The sequence below is a fragment of the Poecile atricapillus genome, chromosome 21, assembly GCF_030490865.1.
Source record: "Poecile atricapillus isolate bPoeAtr1 chromosome 21, bPoeAtr1.hap1, whole genome shotgun sequence".
Classification (NCBI taxonomy): Eukaryota; Metazoa; Chordata; class Aves; order Passeriformes; family Paridae; genus Poecile; species Poecile atricapillus.
In genome coordinates, this window is record NC_081269.1 from 6766172 (window position 1) to 6783627 (window position 17456).

Here is a 17456-nt window from a genome sequence, read left to right on the forward strand (position 1 = left end):
CAAAACTCCAGCTTTTCCTTCCCTTGGTCAGTCTTATTTCTCAGGTAACAAGTGACAGGATAAGAGGGAATGGCCTCTGCTTGTGCCAAGGGAGGTTTAAACTGAATATTGGGAAATCTGTCTTCAACAAAAGGATTTTCAAGCAGTGGAATGGGCACTAGGGCAGTGGTGGGCTCACTTAAAAATGATGCAGATGTGGCACTTGGGGACAGGGTTTAGTGGTGGCCTTGGCAGTGCTGGTGGAATGCTGTGGAGGTCTTTTCCAACCTAAATGAGTCTAGGATAAAAAGCTTAAGTAGTGAGTGAATGTGATCTGTGTGTTTGTTGCTGTGGGCATGTGTTTCACCAGTCTCAAGCTGGGTTAACCCTAACCTGGTATTACCCAAATTGCTGGGAGGTGTTCTGGGCTGCAGAACTTGCCAAGAGGATTGGTATTTGGTTCTCAGGCTGACGTTAAACCACATTTGTGCTGTGCCAAAATCAGTCTCAAACTGCAGATCCCACAGGCCTGATTTCTGTGTGTGGGAAGGAGGTGAGACACATCCCAGTGTGCCCCTTGAAGAAGGGCTGAGCTTTTCACCCTTGGCCAGGGATAAAAAACACCTGGGGGCCAGCAATGCCTGAATTGTTCTGCTTTGAAATTTCCCTTTCTGTTACTCTTTAAGTGTTGTTTTTAAAGCATTTTTTCCCCTGCTTTGTTGGGCAGACTGAGGCTGCACACTCTGTGAGTGCCTCAAAGGCAGCTGGAGGTCTGCAAGAGGCTGCTGGCAGGGTCTCAGCCAGTTTGTCACACCCACTCAGTGACATCTGTTGACCCCCTCTTCTGGGTCTTGGAGGGGGTGTCTCATCACAGGGATGTTCTTATAGTGAAAGTCCCAGTGGGACTAACCCAGAAAGACCAACAGCAGCGTTAACTTCCATGGAAAATGCCATTCTGCCATTTCCATTTCTTAAACTGTGGGGTTTTATTTTTCTTCCAGGCATTTAAATAAAGACTGAGTGGTTTAAAACTGCACAAACACCAAATCAATATTGTTGGTTTGAATTGTCCTTAGCATTGCCAGATATTTTAGCTCATGACCAGCAAGGCTCCAGCTGCTTGCGAGGTTAATTTCTTTAGTGAGTAAATTTTATTTTATCTCCACAGCGAGTTCTGTAATTGGTTTTAAATGTAACATGCATACACAGATGCTGAGCATGTGTTAACAATTAAAGAGAGGAGGAAAAGGATCTTTGGTACAAGAGCATTGCTTGTAAGCAGAGCAGAATTGCTGTAGGACTTTTGGAGAGCTGTTTTCTAGGGAACGGATTGTGGCACTGTTTGCCACCATGGGCAGATCTTGTTCTTCTCTGCTCAATTTTCTTTTTCTATAAAAGTGTAAAGCGACTAAGCCCACTTTACAAAACTATTTGGGATCTCCAGCTCCACAGTGTAAAGTCACTAATGTGGGAGAAGCAAAACCTGTGTGAGAGCAGATTGCTGCTGCAGCTCTGACAGAGCTGTTCATCCCAAGAGCTGGAGCTTGATGCTTTTTTCCCCTCAACCAGCTGAATTTCATGCAGGTTACAGTCACTCTCCCAGCTCCTGTGCAATGGTGTAGTGCTTTGCAGGATATCTGTCTGTACTGACATGCTATTTTTGCCTTGAAACCTTTTTGTGTGTTCATTTGTTCTGCAAATGCATGGAGCATCAGAGCAGTGTGGGCACACAGAGCTCCCTGGGAGCCCCTGCATTTAATGGGAGCAGGGCACTATGGCCAGGAGCCAGCTAGGCTGGCTTGAAACCCGGGGGCAGAGCAGTAAATCTGCAGGAATGGACAGGCTTGGATTGTCTGTTATGTAAGGATTTTATTTAATACTCTAGCCACTCATCTACAAGAATATTATTGATTCGAGACTGGCAGCTGGTCAGGTTGATTTATGTCCTGAACTGAAAAGCTGTTTGATAAACACTGAATATCCCCAGTTTTCTGTAATGCCTGGACTGCTTTGGGCTGTTCCAGGTGGGGCTGTGCCCTTCTGTGTAATCTGGCTGGATTTAGGGGAGTCTGATCCCAAGACCCCAAGGGTCTGTTCCACACGATTCAGGGCAGTGTCCCATTGCTGCAGTGGGATGGAGGGTGGGAGCTCACCCTGAGCTCCAGGCACCACAGGCTCAGCTTTCCTGGGAGGAAACCCCTATTCCAGCAGGCTGAAGTGCCTGCCTCATCCACAAGGCTGTGAGCAGGGGCTGCTGGTGTTCCTGCCTCCCTCTCTGGCTGCTTTCAAGTGGAGAATTCAAAGTCTGGCCTCAGTGGGCAACACCCTGGAGTGTTGGGCTTGATTAGGGACTCGCCAATGTTCTATAAAAAAGCCCCAAAGTGATCTTCAGTCTGCCCTGGGGTGCCACATTCCTCTCCTGGCTCTGCAAGTGATTTGCTGTGTATAATCTTAGGAAAGTTACTTCATTTACCTTTTCCTGGAGCTACAGTGTGAGAGTGGCTGTGCCAGGTCAGCCCCAACATCCATTTTATGCAGTGGCTGTGATGCTTTCCCTGAGTGCTCCTCCAGCCTTTGACAAGGAGCTGGGTGACTTCTTTCATCTGGGCTGTGGAGGTTTGATGTGCTACAAAGGAATCTGTTAAGATTTTTGACAAAAGACACAAATCCATTGCTGGGGCAGGGCTGGTGTGGAAAAGGAGCTATTTTGGTGGGTCACTCATTCATATCTGATTCCAAGCTGTTGCAGCAGTCATAGGACTGCCAGATCTTTGGGAACTGCTCGTTTTTTTACATTTTGGAGGATGAAAATGGTTAGGACTCAGTTTTGCTTGCTGGTGGAGATGGCTCAGCAGGGCAAAGCATTAGCAGCAAGTGCAGTGCCCGTGGTCCTGGCAGTGTGACCTGTCCTGCAGCAGCTTTGGCACAGCTGTCCCTGGTTTGGAGAGCAGCCCTTGTGCTCTGCAATCCTGGCTTGGTGTGCAGACACAAAATAGGCAGCAAACAAGGCACTGAAACACCTCTGTATGAGCCACAGTGGTGTCTGCAGTGACATCCCTGCAGGCCACGCATGGTTTGTCCTGCAGCATCAAGGGGGCTGCCAGCAGCCCTGCTCTCAGCATCTCACCCTGTTCCTGAGTGCACTTACACCTCCTGCTCTGTGGTGTGAGGGAGCAAGAAGGCAATTGTCCCCTGCTAAGCCATAAATTGTGGTCCACAAGATGCACAGCTGCCCTGGAAGCCTTGATTATGCTGTGGGAACAAGGCAAGGCAGTTGCTGAGCAGTGGTTGTTGAAGCTTCTGTCCCTGGCTCCACCCTCCCTGTTATTTTTTGGTGCTCCAAAAGCCTCACGTCATTTTGCAGAAGTGATTGTAGCCCCTCAGGATCACATGAACACTTCAGCAGTCACTTCATTACAAGCTGCTGTTAAGATGCAAATAAACCCTCCTAATGCAGTAACTCCAGCACTGCTACACTTCATAAGTCAGCAGAACTGCTTCCACTGGGCTGGAATTGCAGGGCAAAGGCTCTCCAACTGCAGAGCAGCTGCGGCACCGTCCAAGCCAACCTGTGCAAAGTCAAGGTGCTGATGCAGTTTGGGAAAAGGTGCTGGCACTGGTTTTATAGATACAGTGTTGAGCCCAGCCTCTTCTTTAAACCCATGTGGCTGCTTGGGTTATGGCAGGATAGGTTTGGAGGGAATAAAGAGAATTGCTGTTTAAAGAATTTTATGCCTCAGGGGTTTGCAGTGCCATGAACTCCCTTGGGACCATCAGGAGCCCGCCCGTGTCCACCCCACCTTCACAGCAAGTCTTTCAGCCTGAGTGGGGCTGACACTGTATTAACGTGGGGCTTCTCCTGACTCTCCTGTAAGGCAGATCCAGATTGTCCTTCTGGCAGGAGTGTCTGTCTGCCCATGAGACAAATGGAAATGGTTAACCAGAGCTGCTAGTCCTGGGGAATTGCTTCAGCAGCACTTCACGCCTGACTAATATCTGTTTCTTTCCTTCTGCACTCTGCCTGTCACTCCAGATGGGAGAGGACACTCCGTGGGTAATTGGTTCCTGTTCCCTCTGTCTTCCTCCTTCCCTCTTACTCACACACATCACTGTTACCGTCTCTTCCATCACTCAGAGTTTGGAATAAAGTTATGATTTGGGCATCTCGCAGGAGGGAAAACAGACCTGCAGTTCCTGAACGGGGAAAGCGTCAGTGCCATGGGAGGGTGACAGGCAAGAAAAACAGAAAAAGAGACTTTGTGCTGCTGCAATGGGAAGTGCAGCCCAGATCTGATGTGGAACTGAACAGTTCTTTATTAACTTCCTCCCTGGAACTTTTGGTGCAGTAGAAATGCTGTCTCTTCTCTTTTCGGTCTGGGCAGAGCCAGCTCTGCCCGTAGGGACCTGGAGGAGCTGCAGCTCCTTGGCGCTGGCTCTGCAGCTCTGGAGCACATCTGCAGTGCTTGGGCCCGAGCACAGGAACCAGGAGGGGCTCAGGCTGTGCTCTGCAGAGCCCTCCAGCCGCTAAAGAGGGGCTGTACCAGCTCAGAGATTCCTGGCATGGAAAAGAGATGTTGGGTCCAATCTGAAAACACACAGAGTAAATTCTCTGAAGCAGTCAGGGTTTTTTTCTCCTTTTTTTTTGAGAGCTAGAGTCTTAACTAAAGCAATAAATCCACATTCTACTTTCCCCCCCACCAAGGCCTGACATTTAGGGAAAATGGAAGACTTATGGATAGCTCAAGGAACCCCAATATGTCATTCCCTGTCCCTTGCAGTCAACATCAGTGTACGAGCTGCTTCGAGGTTGGGTTCCTACCCTGCAGCTCCTTCTGATGAGTGTAGTAGGAAATGGTAGAATAGTTAACATCTGGCTTGATTATGCAGAATTATTCAGTCATTTCCATAATACCCTTTGTAAAATGCTTGCTGCTTGATAAACCAGCCTTTCTGCTGCTGCAGACGACAGTACCAGAAATCCTCCATGCATACAATAATATCTGGAAATGAACTGGATTCTTCCTTTTCCCCCAGACTTCGCTGCCTGTCAATATAAAGCTTGAAGTTCATCTGCATGCAAGACTATGAATAAGGATGAGGTGTAATAGTTGCATTTATTACTCCTCAGTGAGCCAGTAACAAGATGTAAATGATCTGATATATTAATCTAAACCGTGGCTTGGCTTAGAGAGCAGTCAATAGAACAAAACTCTGTCAGGCTGTTTCTGTGGGGGAGACTTGACAGTGTAATAAGCCTTATTTTATAAGCTCAATATTAATTGGATTTGCATCCTCTGACTTGCTTCCTTTGGTCTCTGACTGATCCTTCTTTTGACTTTGGAATCACTCACTTTTATCTGTTATTTCTTAAGTCAGCTAAGCAAAACTGGACAGCCAAAGCCTGGGTTGCTGTATGGAGAGGTGGCTGTTGAAAAAGATGAGGAATCTCCTCAGCTTCCACCACGGTCTCAAGTAGGGATAAACTGAGTCCCACACAGGAAAAAAAGCTCTTAGGGCCTCTTAACAAAAAGCAAATAGTGTGTGATTTGTTCTTTCCTAACACCTACATAGAGTGGTTAATGTTGCTCCTGCGAGGACTAGGGGAAGGAGAGGTGCCTGGGAATAGAAGAGAGATGCAGGGAAGTGCAGGGATTTGTCACATTTTACAGGTTTTATGGAGGCTAGTTATCATCTGGTAAGTCACTGTCTTACACCTTTGCTGCTCTTCTCAGGGCAATTTATCCTTTTTATCTGTGCTCTGATGGAGAGAGGTATGAAGCTTTATGGTATCTCTTGACCAGCATAAAACACATTTGCTGTGAGATCTCTCAGGGAACAGGCTGGAAGGGATTAGAGCAAAGTTAATTTCCAAGTTTTTTGTGCAGAGGGAAAAGGTCAGAGTCTTTTTGGCTCTAAGCATAGGCACTCCTGGAAGTTTTGCTTCAGCTATATGGTGCATTTGTTCAATATTCTGACACACCAGCATTTATTTGAGCTGGAGCCTTTGTTGACCCAGTTTGTCACATGCTTTTTTAAAAGCAAACTAACTCCCCTAACCTTAATCAAATGGAAGAGGAAAACCATCTACCAGGTGAGCTGTGATGTTCTGGTCTGCCAGTCCAGACTTTTCCTAATGGAGCTGGCTCTTACCTCACCCCTGCATCATCCTCTGTGCTTGTTGTCAGGTCATGTTCCTTGTCTGAATGTGACCCCAAAAAACCCCTGTTCTAGGCAAAAAAATTACCCTGGTCCTCAGAAGAAAAGCCTGGGACAGAGATAAGCCTGGAGACGTCTCTGCAGTAAATAACCACTGCAGATCTGTGCTTGTTTCCTCCTGGTTATCAGTCATCTGTTACGTGCATTTTAAATAGTCACAGGAGTGATGTTGTACTTGCAAACAGCGCTTGTAGCCAAGCCTTGGAGCCTGTCCTGATCTCTGAATTCTCCTCAGCGTGAAGAGGGATGTGGAGGTTTGAAAAATGGCCTTTGTCACTGGGCATGTGGTGTGGGTGCTTTGTAAAGGGAATTTGTGGGGAGAGAGCTTCTAGGTGGGCTGCAGAAGAGCCCCAGAGAGGATTTAGTGTTTATGGAGGGCTGTTTCAGTCACTTCAGATGTGACTGCGTAGCTTGGCAGAAATCGGTACTGAAATAGCCTGGTGCACCATGAGGTCTCTTTGCTGTTGGAGTGCCTATTAGATGATGAAGCTGTTTTTTCCCTGTCTGAGGGAGGGGGGAGCATCTTCAAAGCCCCCTTCTCGGAGTTGTTGTCAGAGCCAGCACGGATCCCATTCTCTTTCTTCCTTGTTGTCGAAAGGAGCCGCGTGTCGGAGGAGCACAGCCAAGATGCACTGTGTTTGCCCCTGGTTGGTAGTTGTTCCCTAGAAAACTAAAGCTTTCAGGAAGCGAGCCTTCCTGTCAGTTTTATTTTTATGCCATTTCACAGTTACCCCACTGGGTTTTGTGGAGCTGCTTGGGGCCTGCTGGCAGCAGCAGGGCTGAGGGGAAAGCACCAGCGCGTGAAACGCGAAGAAAGGAGGTTTTGGTGCAGACAACAGGCACAAGAAGGGATGGATTTTTGTTCTTACTAACATACAAAACGCTCCTGTCCACAGTGAAGGCGTGGGGTAGTTCTGCAGGTAGCTCTGCTCACCCAGCAGCAAGCAGCCCCTCTGTTCCCTGTGCTTTCCCAGCACTGCATTTCCGTCTGTCCTGTACGTGGGAGCGATCCGTGCTCGCGGGCGCCCGGGCTCCGCTCCGGCCGTCTGACACTTGGCTGAAATGATCTCGGTCTTCCTCTCCTCTCTCTCCTTCTCTCTTTCAGCTTGGCAGTGACCTTGGCGGGGGCATTGGAGGAAGCCCGGCAGTAAGTGCCATTCCATTTTTTTCCCCAATTTCCACAGCTGCTCAAAGCTCATTGTTTTTCAGTGTAACTTAACCCGTTACGTGCTGGAAGGGGCTTCTTGAAGCCCTGGAAGATGTTTGTAAATGGATAAATGCAACTGAAACACACAGGTCCCCACCTATGTTGATTTGAGTCCAGCTGTCACCTGGGCTTTCCTAAGAGCAGCCAGGGCCAGAGCTGTTCACTGTCTCTGCTTAGCTCCTCTTCCTCAGAGCTTTTAGTTGGAGCACCAGTGTCAACCCTGGCAGTGCCTCATCCTTGTGCAACTCCTTTAGCAGCTGAAAGGCCAAGGATGCTTATCCCTACTCACAAAGCCTGGTCTGTAACCCTGACCCACTGTCACCACAGACTTGCCTGAACTGAGTGCTTTCTCCTCCCAAACCCCAGTTAAGGTTTTTTGCCTGGACATCAGGGTCAGGTGCTCTGAGCTTTCCTACTGTGTGTGGTCAGTGCTGCCACCGGCCTCTTCCTCTGTGCCTGTGCTTTGGGAGTGTCCTCTTGCCTACAGTGCTTGGCAGGACATGGGACAGTTTCAGCCTGCTTTCAGAGCAGCCTTGGCTTCAAGCTTGTAGCAGCTTCTTCCAGAAAAGCGTGGAAAGGCAATGAAACATGGCTTGGAGATGCAGTGGGTAGGAGAGAGCGTGCTTCCAACCCATAGCCAGAAGTTGTGTCCCCTAGAAAGCTCCAGTCCCTCTTCCCAGGACTCTGTATTCAGTAATTCAGTGAGGAAAGCGTAGGCAGTTCTGGAGGGAGGGCTTTTCAGAGACCCATGTTATGGCTGCAGTCATTCTCTCTCCTCCTTTCCCTGCAAATCTGCAATTCCTTCCTTCCTTCAGCACGAGGGCAGAGGAGAGCTGATGGCACAGAACACCTGTACACGCAGGCAACCCACTGCAGGACATGGGAGATGGTTCCCTGTGGTGGTCATACCTACAAAGCCAGGCCTCTGCCCTCCTGGGCCAGCAAAAACCCACCAGGCAGTTGTGTCCTGGTGACTCTGCCTGTTTCTGGGCTGCTGGCTGGGGAGTCCTGTGCTCAAGCACAGCATTCATCCTGCTAGGAGCAGAACTTGGGAGTGTAACTTGAGTGTGACTGTCCCATCTGAAGCTGGGCAGCTAAAGGTTAATATTCCAGCTTTGGTGCCCTCATTTAAGTGCTGGGAGGGAATGATTGCCCTTCTTGAAGGAAGGTTGTCCTCTGGCAGACTCTGCTTCATGTAATGAACCTTTTGGGCCTGAGTGCTGAGAATGCAGAGCTCTGGCTTTGGGTGGGAGTACACAACACGGTCATGACTCCCTTGCTATCTCTGGATATGCAAAATCTTGCAGATTCCTGAAGGCTGACGTAGTTGGGGGAAGGTTTGAAGCATTTGCTCTTTTCCCTGGGTTTATATAGGGAAGCATATTGTCTTATGAGAAGGAGATATGGAGAAGAAGGATTCCTCTACAGTGGGAATAGATAACTGGAGCTATAAAAAATGATGTGGAAGTTTGGTTGAGGTGACAGCCGAGTGTAGGGATTAGCTGCCAAGAGCTTTGGAATTCAAATGCATAATTTAGCACTATTGATAAATCAGTGGGGAAGCTGCAAATGGCTTTAAAATATTTAGGATATTGCCCGAGTTCATGGTTTATTTAATAAGCAGTGCTCACACGTGATGTTAATGAGTACCTGTTCTTTCTGACTCCTCCAGGTGGGACAGACCTACATTCCCACCTGTGTGCCAGCTGCCTTTGCCCCTTCTCCCACCCCAGCAGTGGTCACCTGTGGACTCAACGATCTCTTCGAGCTCTCGTCTGGCATAGGGATGGCTCCTGGAGGATATGTGGCTCCCAAGTCTGTACGTAAGGAAAAGTGATCATCCCCAGTTTCTTGTCTTCCCTTGAGTTTCAAATCTGACATTGCTCACCTGTCCCATTTATTGTGGGCTTCTGGTGCTAAAACTTCAGCTCAGTCCCATTAGGGGTGCCCTGGGCTTTTCCCAAATAGAGTAACCACATGTTGGAGACCATGTTAGTTATTAGTTACACATTCCTGGCATTTTAGCAGTTCCCTCATTTTACTTGTGACAGTATTTCTCCAAAGAATGGCTTAGATAAGATCCAAGACTTTCAGCTGTGTCAGAGCAGCTTTCCTGCAGACCTACTTCTAAACAAGCTTCCCCAGGAAACTTGAGGGCCAGACAGAATTTGCAACAACTTTCCTAGCAGGTTTGTTTATTTGGAGGAATCCATCGTGACAGTGGAGATAAAATCATGTGGTTGGGATGATGGTGCTGCAGTGGAATGCAGAGAAGTGTTCTGTCAGCTACAGAGATCACAGAGGCTTTGGCTGAAGCATGGAGTTGGGATCATGAGACACAGAACATGGTTCTGGGAACAGCCTGTGGAGCAGCCACAGGGAACTCAGGCTCCTGAAAGGGAATAAACAAAAGTTAGCACTCAATTAGCACTCCATGGATGGATAATTTTAAACCATCCTCTGAAATTAAAGATCTCAAGGTACTGCAGACCATACTCAAAAGATTTTGGTCCTTCCAGTTATTGCACCTTATATAAAATCACCCACGGTAATTTTGAGCTAAGTACTGCCTCATTTTGCACCACTCAGAACTGGGTCTGGGTTTTTCCCACAGAGGTGATTTGGGAATCCAGAACCCAACAGATAATATCAGCCCTTTGATTTTATTTGTTCAAACTTTAGTATTGTCCTGCCTCTAATAGCCCAACCAGCTCTTGGAGAAGTCCAGCAGCAGACTGGGTGAGTCTGTTTGGTGTGATGGACACAAGCTGTCCCTGCTCTTGTGCTCACTGGTGCTGTAGTAATTTGATTTCTTCCATGAGTGCTGTGAACAAATATGGATTAGGAGCAGCAAGCTTATTCCTGAGTGGTGAGCTCCATCCTTTCAACACCCCATGTCCCATCCTCCCCGTAATGTTCCTTTTGCCTTTGTGGGCTCAGTGCTGATGGAGGTGGATTTCTGAGCTCAGGACTTCTGTTTATTGGAAAACTCTGCTTGTTTGTCGTTATCTTCAGGCCAGGCTGCTCACACTGAATGACATCTCTTGTGTTCAAGGTTTGGCTGCCTGCAGTGAAGGCTAAAGGATTGGAGATCTCAGGCACATTCAGCCACAGACAGGGACACATCTACATGGAGATGAACTTTACCAATAAGGCTTTGCAGCACATGACTGACTTTGCCATTCAGTTCAATAAGAACAGGTAAGAAATAATTAGCAATGCACTGTGTTCAGCAGATTGAATGCTCCTGGGAAAGGAATTTGTGCCTACACTGCTAAATTTAAGGAGGGCTTGTGCTTAGGTATTTAATGCAGTCACGGAAATAGCTTGGATGATATAGCCTGACCTCTCCATCACACCAAAATTGTGTGAAAGGGCTGAAAACACAGACTGATAAATCTGAGAGGAAACAGACATCAGACAGTGCCGTCCTTCTCCCAGCTCTGAAACCATTTAACCAAGCATCTGCCCCATTTAACCTCGGTGGAGTTTTTCAGCAGCCTCATGAGTTGTTAGGAAGGTTGGTGGGTTTAAAGCCAGTCAGTGCCCTGGGCAAAACAAAGAGCACAGAGAGGCAGGATCTGAGCTGCACAAGTATCAACCCATGGTGCCTCTGCCTCCTGATTTAATTGCTGTGCTGCCCCTCAGACTGTCTGGAAGCTCAGGGCTCCTTAATAAAGCTGCTTGTCACTGAAGGAGCTGCAAGTTGGGAGCCTGTGGCACATGTTCTCCCTGTAACAGGCAGCAGAACAATTCTGTCAGAAGCAGGAGCCACTTGAAAGTTTAGAGCTTGGATGATACAATTCAGATTGTTCCTGGAAACCCATCTCAGCCAAAGGACGTGCCATGGCAGCACAGCCATGGTGTCTTCCCACAAATACCCTTTCCAGAGAGCTTATCCTGTGGTTTGCTGTGTGTTATCTTCAGCAAGGACCAGGCTAATTCTTATCAAGACTGCAAGGAGTATTTTGTGACTGACATCTTCTCTATATTCCTTGATATCACTTGACTGGAAAAGGGTTCTCTTACTGAAGATCCACTGAACCCATCTCTTTAATCTCACTGTTAGCTTTGCAAATTCAGGATTTCTTGGGACGAATAAGATTTACTTAGAAAAGTCATTATGCTAAATAAGTCTTAGTAAATGTTCTCCCTGGACTGTCATATTTTCTGGAGAGTTTTGCTAAGCTGCTATGTGCAAATGTTTCATGCTAATTATCTTGGAAGAAAAGGCATTTTGTTTGTGATTTTTTTTTTTCCCCTATACATCAAGCTATGTTTTAGCCAAACCTACATGGTACTTTGAGGATGTAGAAAGTTTAAATACTCTACAGTAAACCAGCAGTTTTTCATCTTGCAGCATAAGCTCCATATACAACCTACTGCTATTTACTCTTTTACAATTGCTGTTCTCCTGTCAATGCTTTCCACTGTGCCTGGTGCATTAGAAAGAGCTGCAGAGAGCTGATTCTTTAAGTGTAAATATTAAGGTTTGTGATTGGGAAGTTTCTATTGCTTTTCCCTCCTTTCCTGCTGCTGCTGATGGTATTCACTGCAGTCTTGGGATAAAGCATTAAAAAAAAAAAATAAAAGAAAGCTGAAGCTCTGGTGTGCTGTAATATCACAGCCCCTTAGTAACAAACTGCAAGTTTGGTTTCCCTCTGAGTCCTAGGGAAAACATGAGGGTTTGTGTCCCAAAATGGCTGCAGAAGGTAAATCATGTGGCTATGCCCTTGCTAGGAGTATTCCTATTTCAGCTCCCTAGAGCTGAAAACTAAGGAGAACCAAGAATAGGGCATTTATTGGTTTCTGAAAGAGTGACAAACCTGATGAATGTGGCTGATGCTGCAGAGACAGCATCAGGCTTTTAGTAAATAAAATAAAAGTACACAACTATCCATCCTGCAAACGCCCTGAGAGCTCTAATGTGAATTCTGCTACAGAGAAATGCATTTCTGAGTGGACACCAAAACATCTGGGCTTCCATCTGCTTTTGGAAAGCAGCTGGTCCGTAGTACAGAAGTGCTGTGTTAAACGTGAGATGCTCTCCCTCTTCTCCCTGCTAAGCAGAGATGCCTGTTGAATTAAATGTTCCTTAGACTGAACAGGCAAGTAAACATTGCTGGGACACATCCCCAGTGAAGGAGCCTCCAACCAGGCAGCTGTGCCAGGTGCTGTCATTCGGGACCAGGCAGCTGGATGTGTTGATTCATTTGTTCTGCAGTTCTGTTCCAAGGCACATGTTCCTCCTTGGCTGGCTCTTTGTTCTGTGCTGGCTCCAGGTCCCTCTGCCACAGCTCCCAGGGGTGCAGCAGCCATGCAGTGTGTGCTGCACCTCACCTGCAGTGTTCTGGAGCTCAGGAGCAGGGAAACAGCACCTGGCTCTGAGTCCAGGTCATTCCTTGCTGGGCAGGCTGGTGCTTGGCACACAGACCAGTGGGTAATGGGAGAGTTCCCAGGAGCTGGGCCCTGGGGCAGGGTGGTGAATTTGTCAGCAAGATACCCCTGAGTGAGTTTCCCGTGCCTTGTCCTGCTTTGCTTTGCTTTTGAACTGTGTTCCCTCCCTGGAGTAGCAGCAGGGGCAGCTCAGGAGTAGTGGGAAGATGAGGCAGGTGGTGCTTGACAAAAGGAACATTACACTTTGGTCATATTTTGGACAATGCAGGGCTGCTTTCATCACTTCTGTTTTTCTCTTGCCCAGCTTTGGGGTCATCCCAAGCACCCCCCTGGCCATTCACACACCTCTGATGCCAAACCAAAGTATTGATGTCTCCCTGCCCCTCAACACTCTGGGACCAGTCATGAAAATGGAGCCTCTGAACAACCTCCAGGTAAGGATTGGCTCGTTCTGGGCAGGGGGGAGCTCAGCAGGTGCTCAGCACAGTTTGTTTAGCCCAACACAAATGTGGTAAGGCTCTAATCACAAAATACCAGGTGTAAACAGTCGAGTCTGCCCAAAGCTTAGTCCTCTTCCTTTTCCAAGCTTCTCCCGGAAAAACTGAAATGGAAACTTCTTGAATTTTGTGACTTTTCAAACACCTCAAACCAACTGCTTGCATCTGTGTAGATGAAGGGCTTTGTTGCAGTACCACTGTTCTGTAAACTGGGCATGAGGTTTGGCTGGACTTAAGAACTGGAGCAGTTCTGAACAGAGAAAGTACCCGTAGTGTAGCAGGCAGAGAGAGCTGTCAGTAAGAATTGAGGCAATTAAAGGAATTGCAGGAATGATGGCAACTGCTGAGTGATTAATATTTCTCTAGTGCTTTTAAATTCCAGGGTGCTTCACAAAGGCACATCTCTGCCCCAGATAGCTTAATCCAAGGCAAGCTGTGTGTTTCAGAGGAGAAATGACGTGAGCAGCTAATGTTTCATTAATGAGGGTGTTGGTGCATGGCAGGGACAGCACTCCCTGGAGGAGCCTCTTTATCAGATTGGGCTGTCAATCTGATAAAGACAGGACAGATCCAGGGAGATGTTCCCCTCTGCTTTGGACCAGAGACTGTCTCCAGTGATCTGGAAATCATCAGGCAGACAATTCTCCCTAGAAGGAGGCTCTTCCCCTCTGCTGCCATGTGCAGCCACGCTGTGGAGTGGAGGTCAGCGACTCCTGCTTCTGCTCTGGGTCCTCCAGGGTGATTTTCCCAGTATCCCAAGTATCCCAGTATCCCAAAATATGCAGTTGACTTGCACTGCAGCTATCCCTCTCACCTCAGGTCTCCAGGAGGTGGAACTGGGTTGGGTTCCTGCAGCGTATCAGCCCATAGAGGGAAATATTTTGAGGCAGCTCATTCTCTTTTTAGTTTAAGAGAATGCAATGGAAGTTACTATTTATTCTGCCTGAGCAACTGTTTTTTCCCCTTCTTTTGACTTCCATTCTGGGGCTTATGACTTATTGATGAGTCTTTGGGCTAACAGCTTGAAATAGCTTCTCTGGCACTCAAAGGAGCAGTCCCACACTCGGGCTCCGAGCGCAGTCATGCGACGGGGGAGCAGAGCACAGACAGTGAATGAATTCCATGGCCTGTCTTCCACAGCTGGCCCTTCCAGCCTCTGGAAGAGCTGAGTTCCCTCTGCAACCAGGTCATGAAGGTGAGGTGGTATTTGGGTCAGCTGTGGTGAAATCTGGCTCCTGCTCCGAAGGGAACGTGGAGGTGACAGTTCCAGTCAGCCTCCACAGCACTGGGGACTCTCAACCAGGCACTCTCAAGTCTCTGCTTCCTTTGATCAAGAGGGAAGTGAAGTATTTGGGTTATTAAATCTCTGAAGAGCTTGGAACACAGTTTGTTTCTTGTAGCATCTCCTGCTAGAACAAAGCTAAGAGAAAACATGTGAGGAAACCTCCAGCTACCTTCTATTGAGACAGTGGAGCATTCATTAGTGCCAGACTCAGTTGTTAATTTGCTAACGCTCTCATTGCCATAGAAGTTGGCTGCCCTTTTACAATTGGGGAAGCTGCCATATGGAGTAATAGTATATTTCTCTGCAAAGAGTTGACTCATGATAGCAGATGCCAAGTTAAAAAGAGCACTCCCCTTTTTTGACAGCAGTGGGCTTGATGGAGATCTATCAATGCCCTGACAGCCAAGGCTCTGGTTTTGTTTTCTGGGTTCATGTGGAAAGGATTTGTCTTGAAACGTTCAGAAATCGCCTTGGTGACCTACTTAGGGAACAATTTATAGCATAATATAGGAGTAGAGAATACAAATGTTCCTGTATTCATTGAAGAACCAAAACGCTCATCAGGTTGAATTTACTTAATGTGTTTTTTTCCTCAGCTAGAGAACACTGAAGCAGATGCAGGGCTGGTTTGAACCTGAGGACCTTATGTTCATCTCCTATTCTGGTGGGAGTTTTTTGGTTTTAGTATCAAGAAAAATAAGTCCTGAAGTAACCAAACTGATAGCTTTCAACTTTTTGTCATGTTAATTATACACTTCAAAGACTAGTTGTACATTCCTTAGGCAACTATTTCAGAAGTAACGAATTCATGTCTTGTTCGGGTTATTTTTATTACCATTTCTAATCTTTCACCCAATACAGCTCACTTATTCTTGACATTTGTAATCGTGGAGAGAAACTAAAATATTTGACAAGGTAACGAAAAAGACGTTTTTGCAAGAAGATGAAGAAGACTGAAATATTTTCAGAGGCTTGCTTAGGTAAAATATAGCTGAAGAGTCTTGTGTTTGCTAGTCACCTTGCATCTTGTGATACCGAATGCCAGGCTTCTCCCTTGCATCCCAAAATAATCATGATCATTTTCATGACTTGTTGACTCAGCTTTAACCCCCAGTCAAGCAGAGATTTATCCAAAGGGCAAAGCTAGACCAGACACAGCACTGTAGTGCTGAATAAACCTCAATCCCTGCTCTCTGGTTCATCTTTCTCACTTCTGTCAGATTAAAAAGATGCCTTTGGAGTGTACTTGTTGCTAAAGAAAATCTGCCTTGGTTATTTGTGTGCCTCTAATTTCTGGTGGGAGACACCCTTGCAGTGCCACATCAGCATTTTGGGGGCTGCCTGGTGCTTGTGGGTGCTCTGGTCAGAACATCAATAAATTGCAACAAGGCCTTTCCCAAAGCTCTGTGAGAGGTGTGTTGACCTTGCTGGGTGTTTGATAGCCATGGAGACATCTCTGGGAGTTGTGCAGCTCTCCCTGGCTCCTGCAGCGTTGCATTTTCACAGTCAAAGCAGTGGTGGCACTGCTGGTGACGTGTGGGCTGCTAGAGGTGGGGTGGGTGAGGTATCTTTGCTGCCACGTGTGGGAGACCTTCGGCTCTCAAAGGGAAAGGTGCCTTCTGAAACAGGGACTTGCACTGGTGAGGAATATTAAGTCTTTCCAGATAGTCCTTCAAGTCAAATTTGGATTTAGAAAATGCCTGGGCTGAAAGCCTTTCTATGCTAAAGAGAACCGCTGTTCCTAATAATTAGCATTTTATGAAATGCTGGAAAATTGGAATACCCATTGGAGCACAGGAGAATTTCTCCCCTAATCCTGGAAATGGGTGAAGTGGAGCCAACCTGAGGCCAGAGTGTCAGAGCTCAGGCCTGGTCTGTCATGGCACATATAGGACAATCTCTTCTGTGAGATTGTAACCCCTTGGAGGAGACAATGCAGAGCTGTAGGCACTCCTGGAGCAGCAGCAAGTCCACTCTCTTGGGATCCACATTCAGAAGGCACCATCAGTGTGTCACATCCTGCTGTCAGCTGCCAGCCCTGTCTGCTGCAGCTACAGAGCATGCAGCTGAAAAAAAGCTTGTATTTTTCAAACTGTTTTTTTATTTAATTCAGTAAAATTATCTGAGTATGGAAAGGGAAGGATCTGCCCAGTTGCATTTCTCCCTGAGGAGAGGCACTTGGAAACACAGACTGACTGCTGGGCACCGTGAGGTGCAGGATGCTTTTGTTTCTTGAAATGAGTTTGGCAGAATGTTTTTGTAGAGACAGAGGAGGAAGGTGCAGCTTCTTCACTGAGGAAATATCTGTGTTGCTAATGCAGTAGATGATGCTTATCCTTCCAGTCTCAGCTCTGCTGTAACTCATCACCTGTGCTCCTCCACGCTCCAGCGTCTCGCAGTGCAGAACCGCTGGAGCTCTCATTCATCAGAGCTGTTAATGTATCTCAGGTCACAAACACAGCACTCAGAACCTGGAGACAGATTTCACACATCCAGCTCTCTGTGGGAATCGTTGTGAGCAGCAATTCCAGCCAGCAGATGTTCACCCTCCAGAGCCTGCTTGATAAATGACACAATATCTGGCCGTGTGTGAGCGGGGTCAGAATCCCTGACCAGCCACCACAGAACACCTGTGGGTAGCTAGATGGGGAAGATGCTGCTTGGGTTTGTTGCCTGGGTTATTCTTTAACAGTCTCTGCTCGTGAGAGTCTAATTTCAGCAAGGAACCCTCCTGGGAAGGCTCTGAATTAAGGATTTGGACCGTGGCTCGGCATCTGTGGCCAGTTCCTCACTCAGCTGTGGAGAGCTGTTGGTTTGGGGGTTAAGAGCACGTCTGCCACATGGTACAGCACATTTATAAATTGTACATTTTGAA

The 17456-nt window shown here is 47.3% G+C and overlaps 1 protein-coding gene across 3 annotated transcripts in view; it reads left to right on the forward strand.

The window, feature by feature from the left end:
* AP2B1 (adaptor related protein complex 2 subunit beta 1) overlaps window positions 1-17456 on the forward strand; it is a 76911-nt gene that overhangs the window by 42949 nt on the left and 16506 nt on the right. For 2 of the 3 annotated variants that reach the window (XM_058854358.1, XM_058854359.1), the window contains exons 15-18: window positions 7301-7342; window positions 9075-9221; window positions 10458-10603; window positions 13104-13233. In XM_058854358.1, the coding sequence (XP_058710341.1) occupies window positions 7301-7342; window positions 9075-9221; window positions 10458-10603; window positions 13104-13233 (465 nt within the window). The remainder of the gene's footprint in view (window positions 1-7300; window positions 7343-9074; window positions 9222-10457; window positions 10604-13103; window positions 13234-17456) is intronic. The other variant, XM_058854360.1, reaches the window with a different exon arrangement.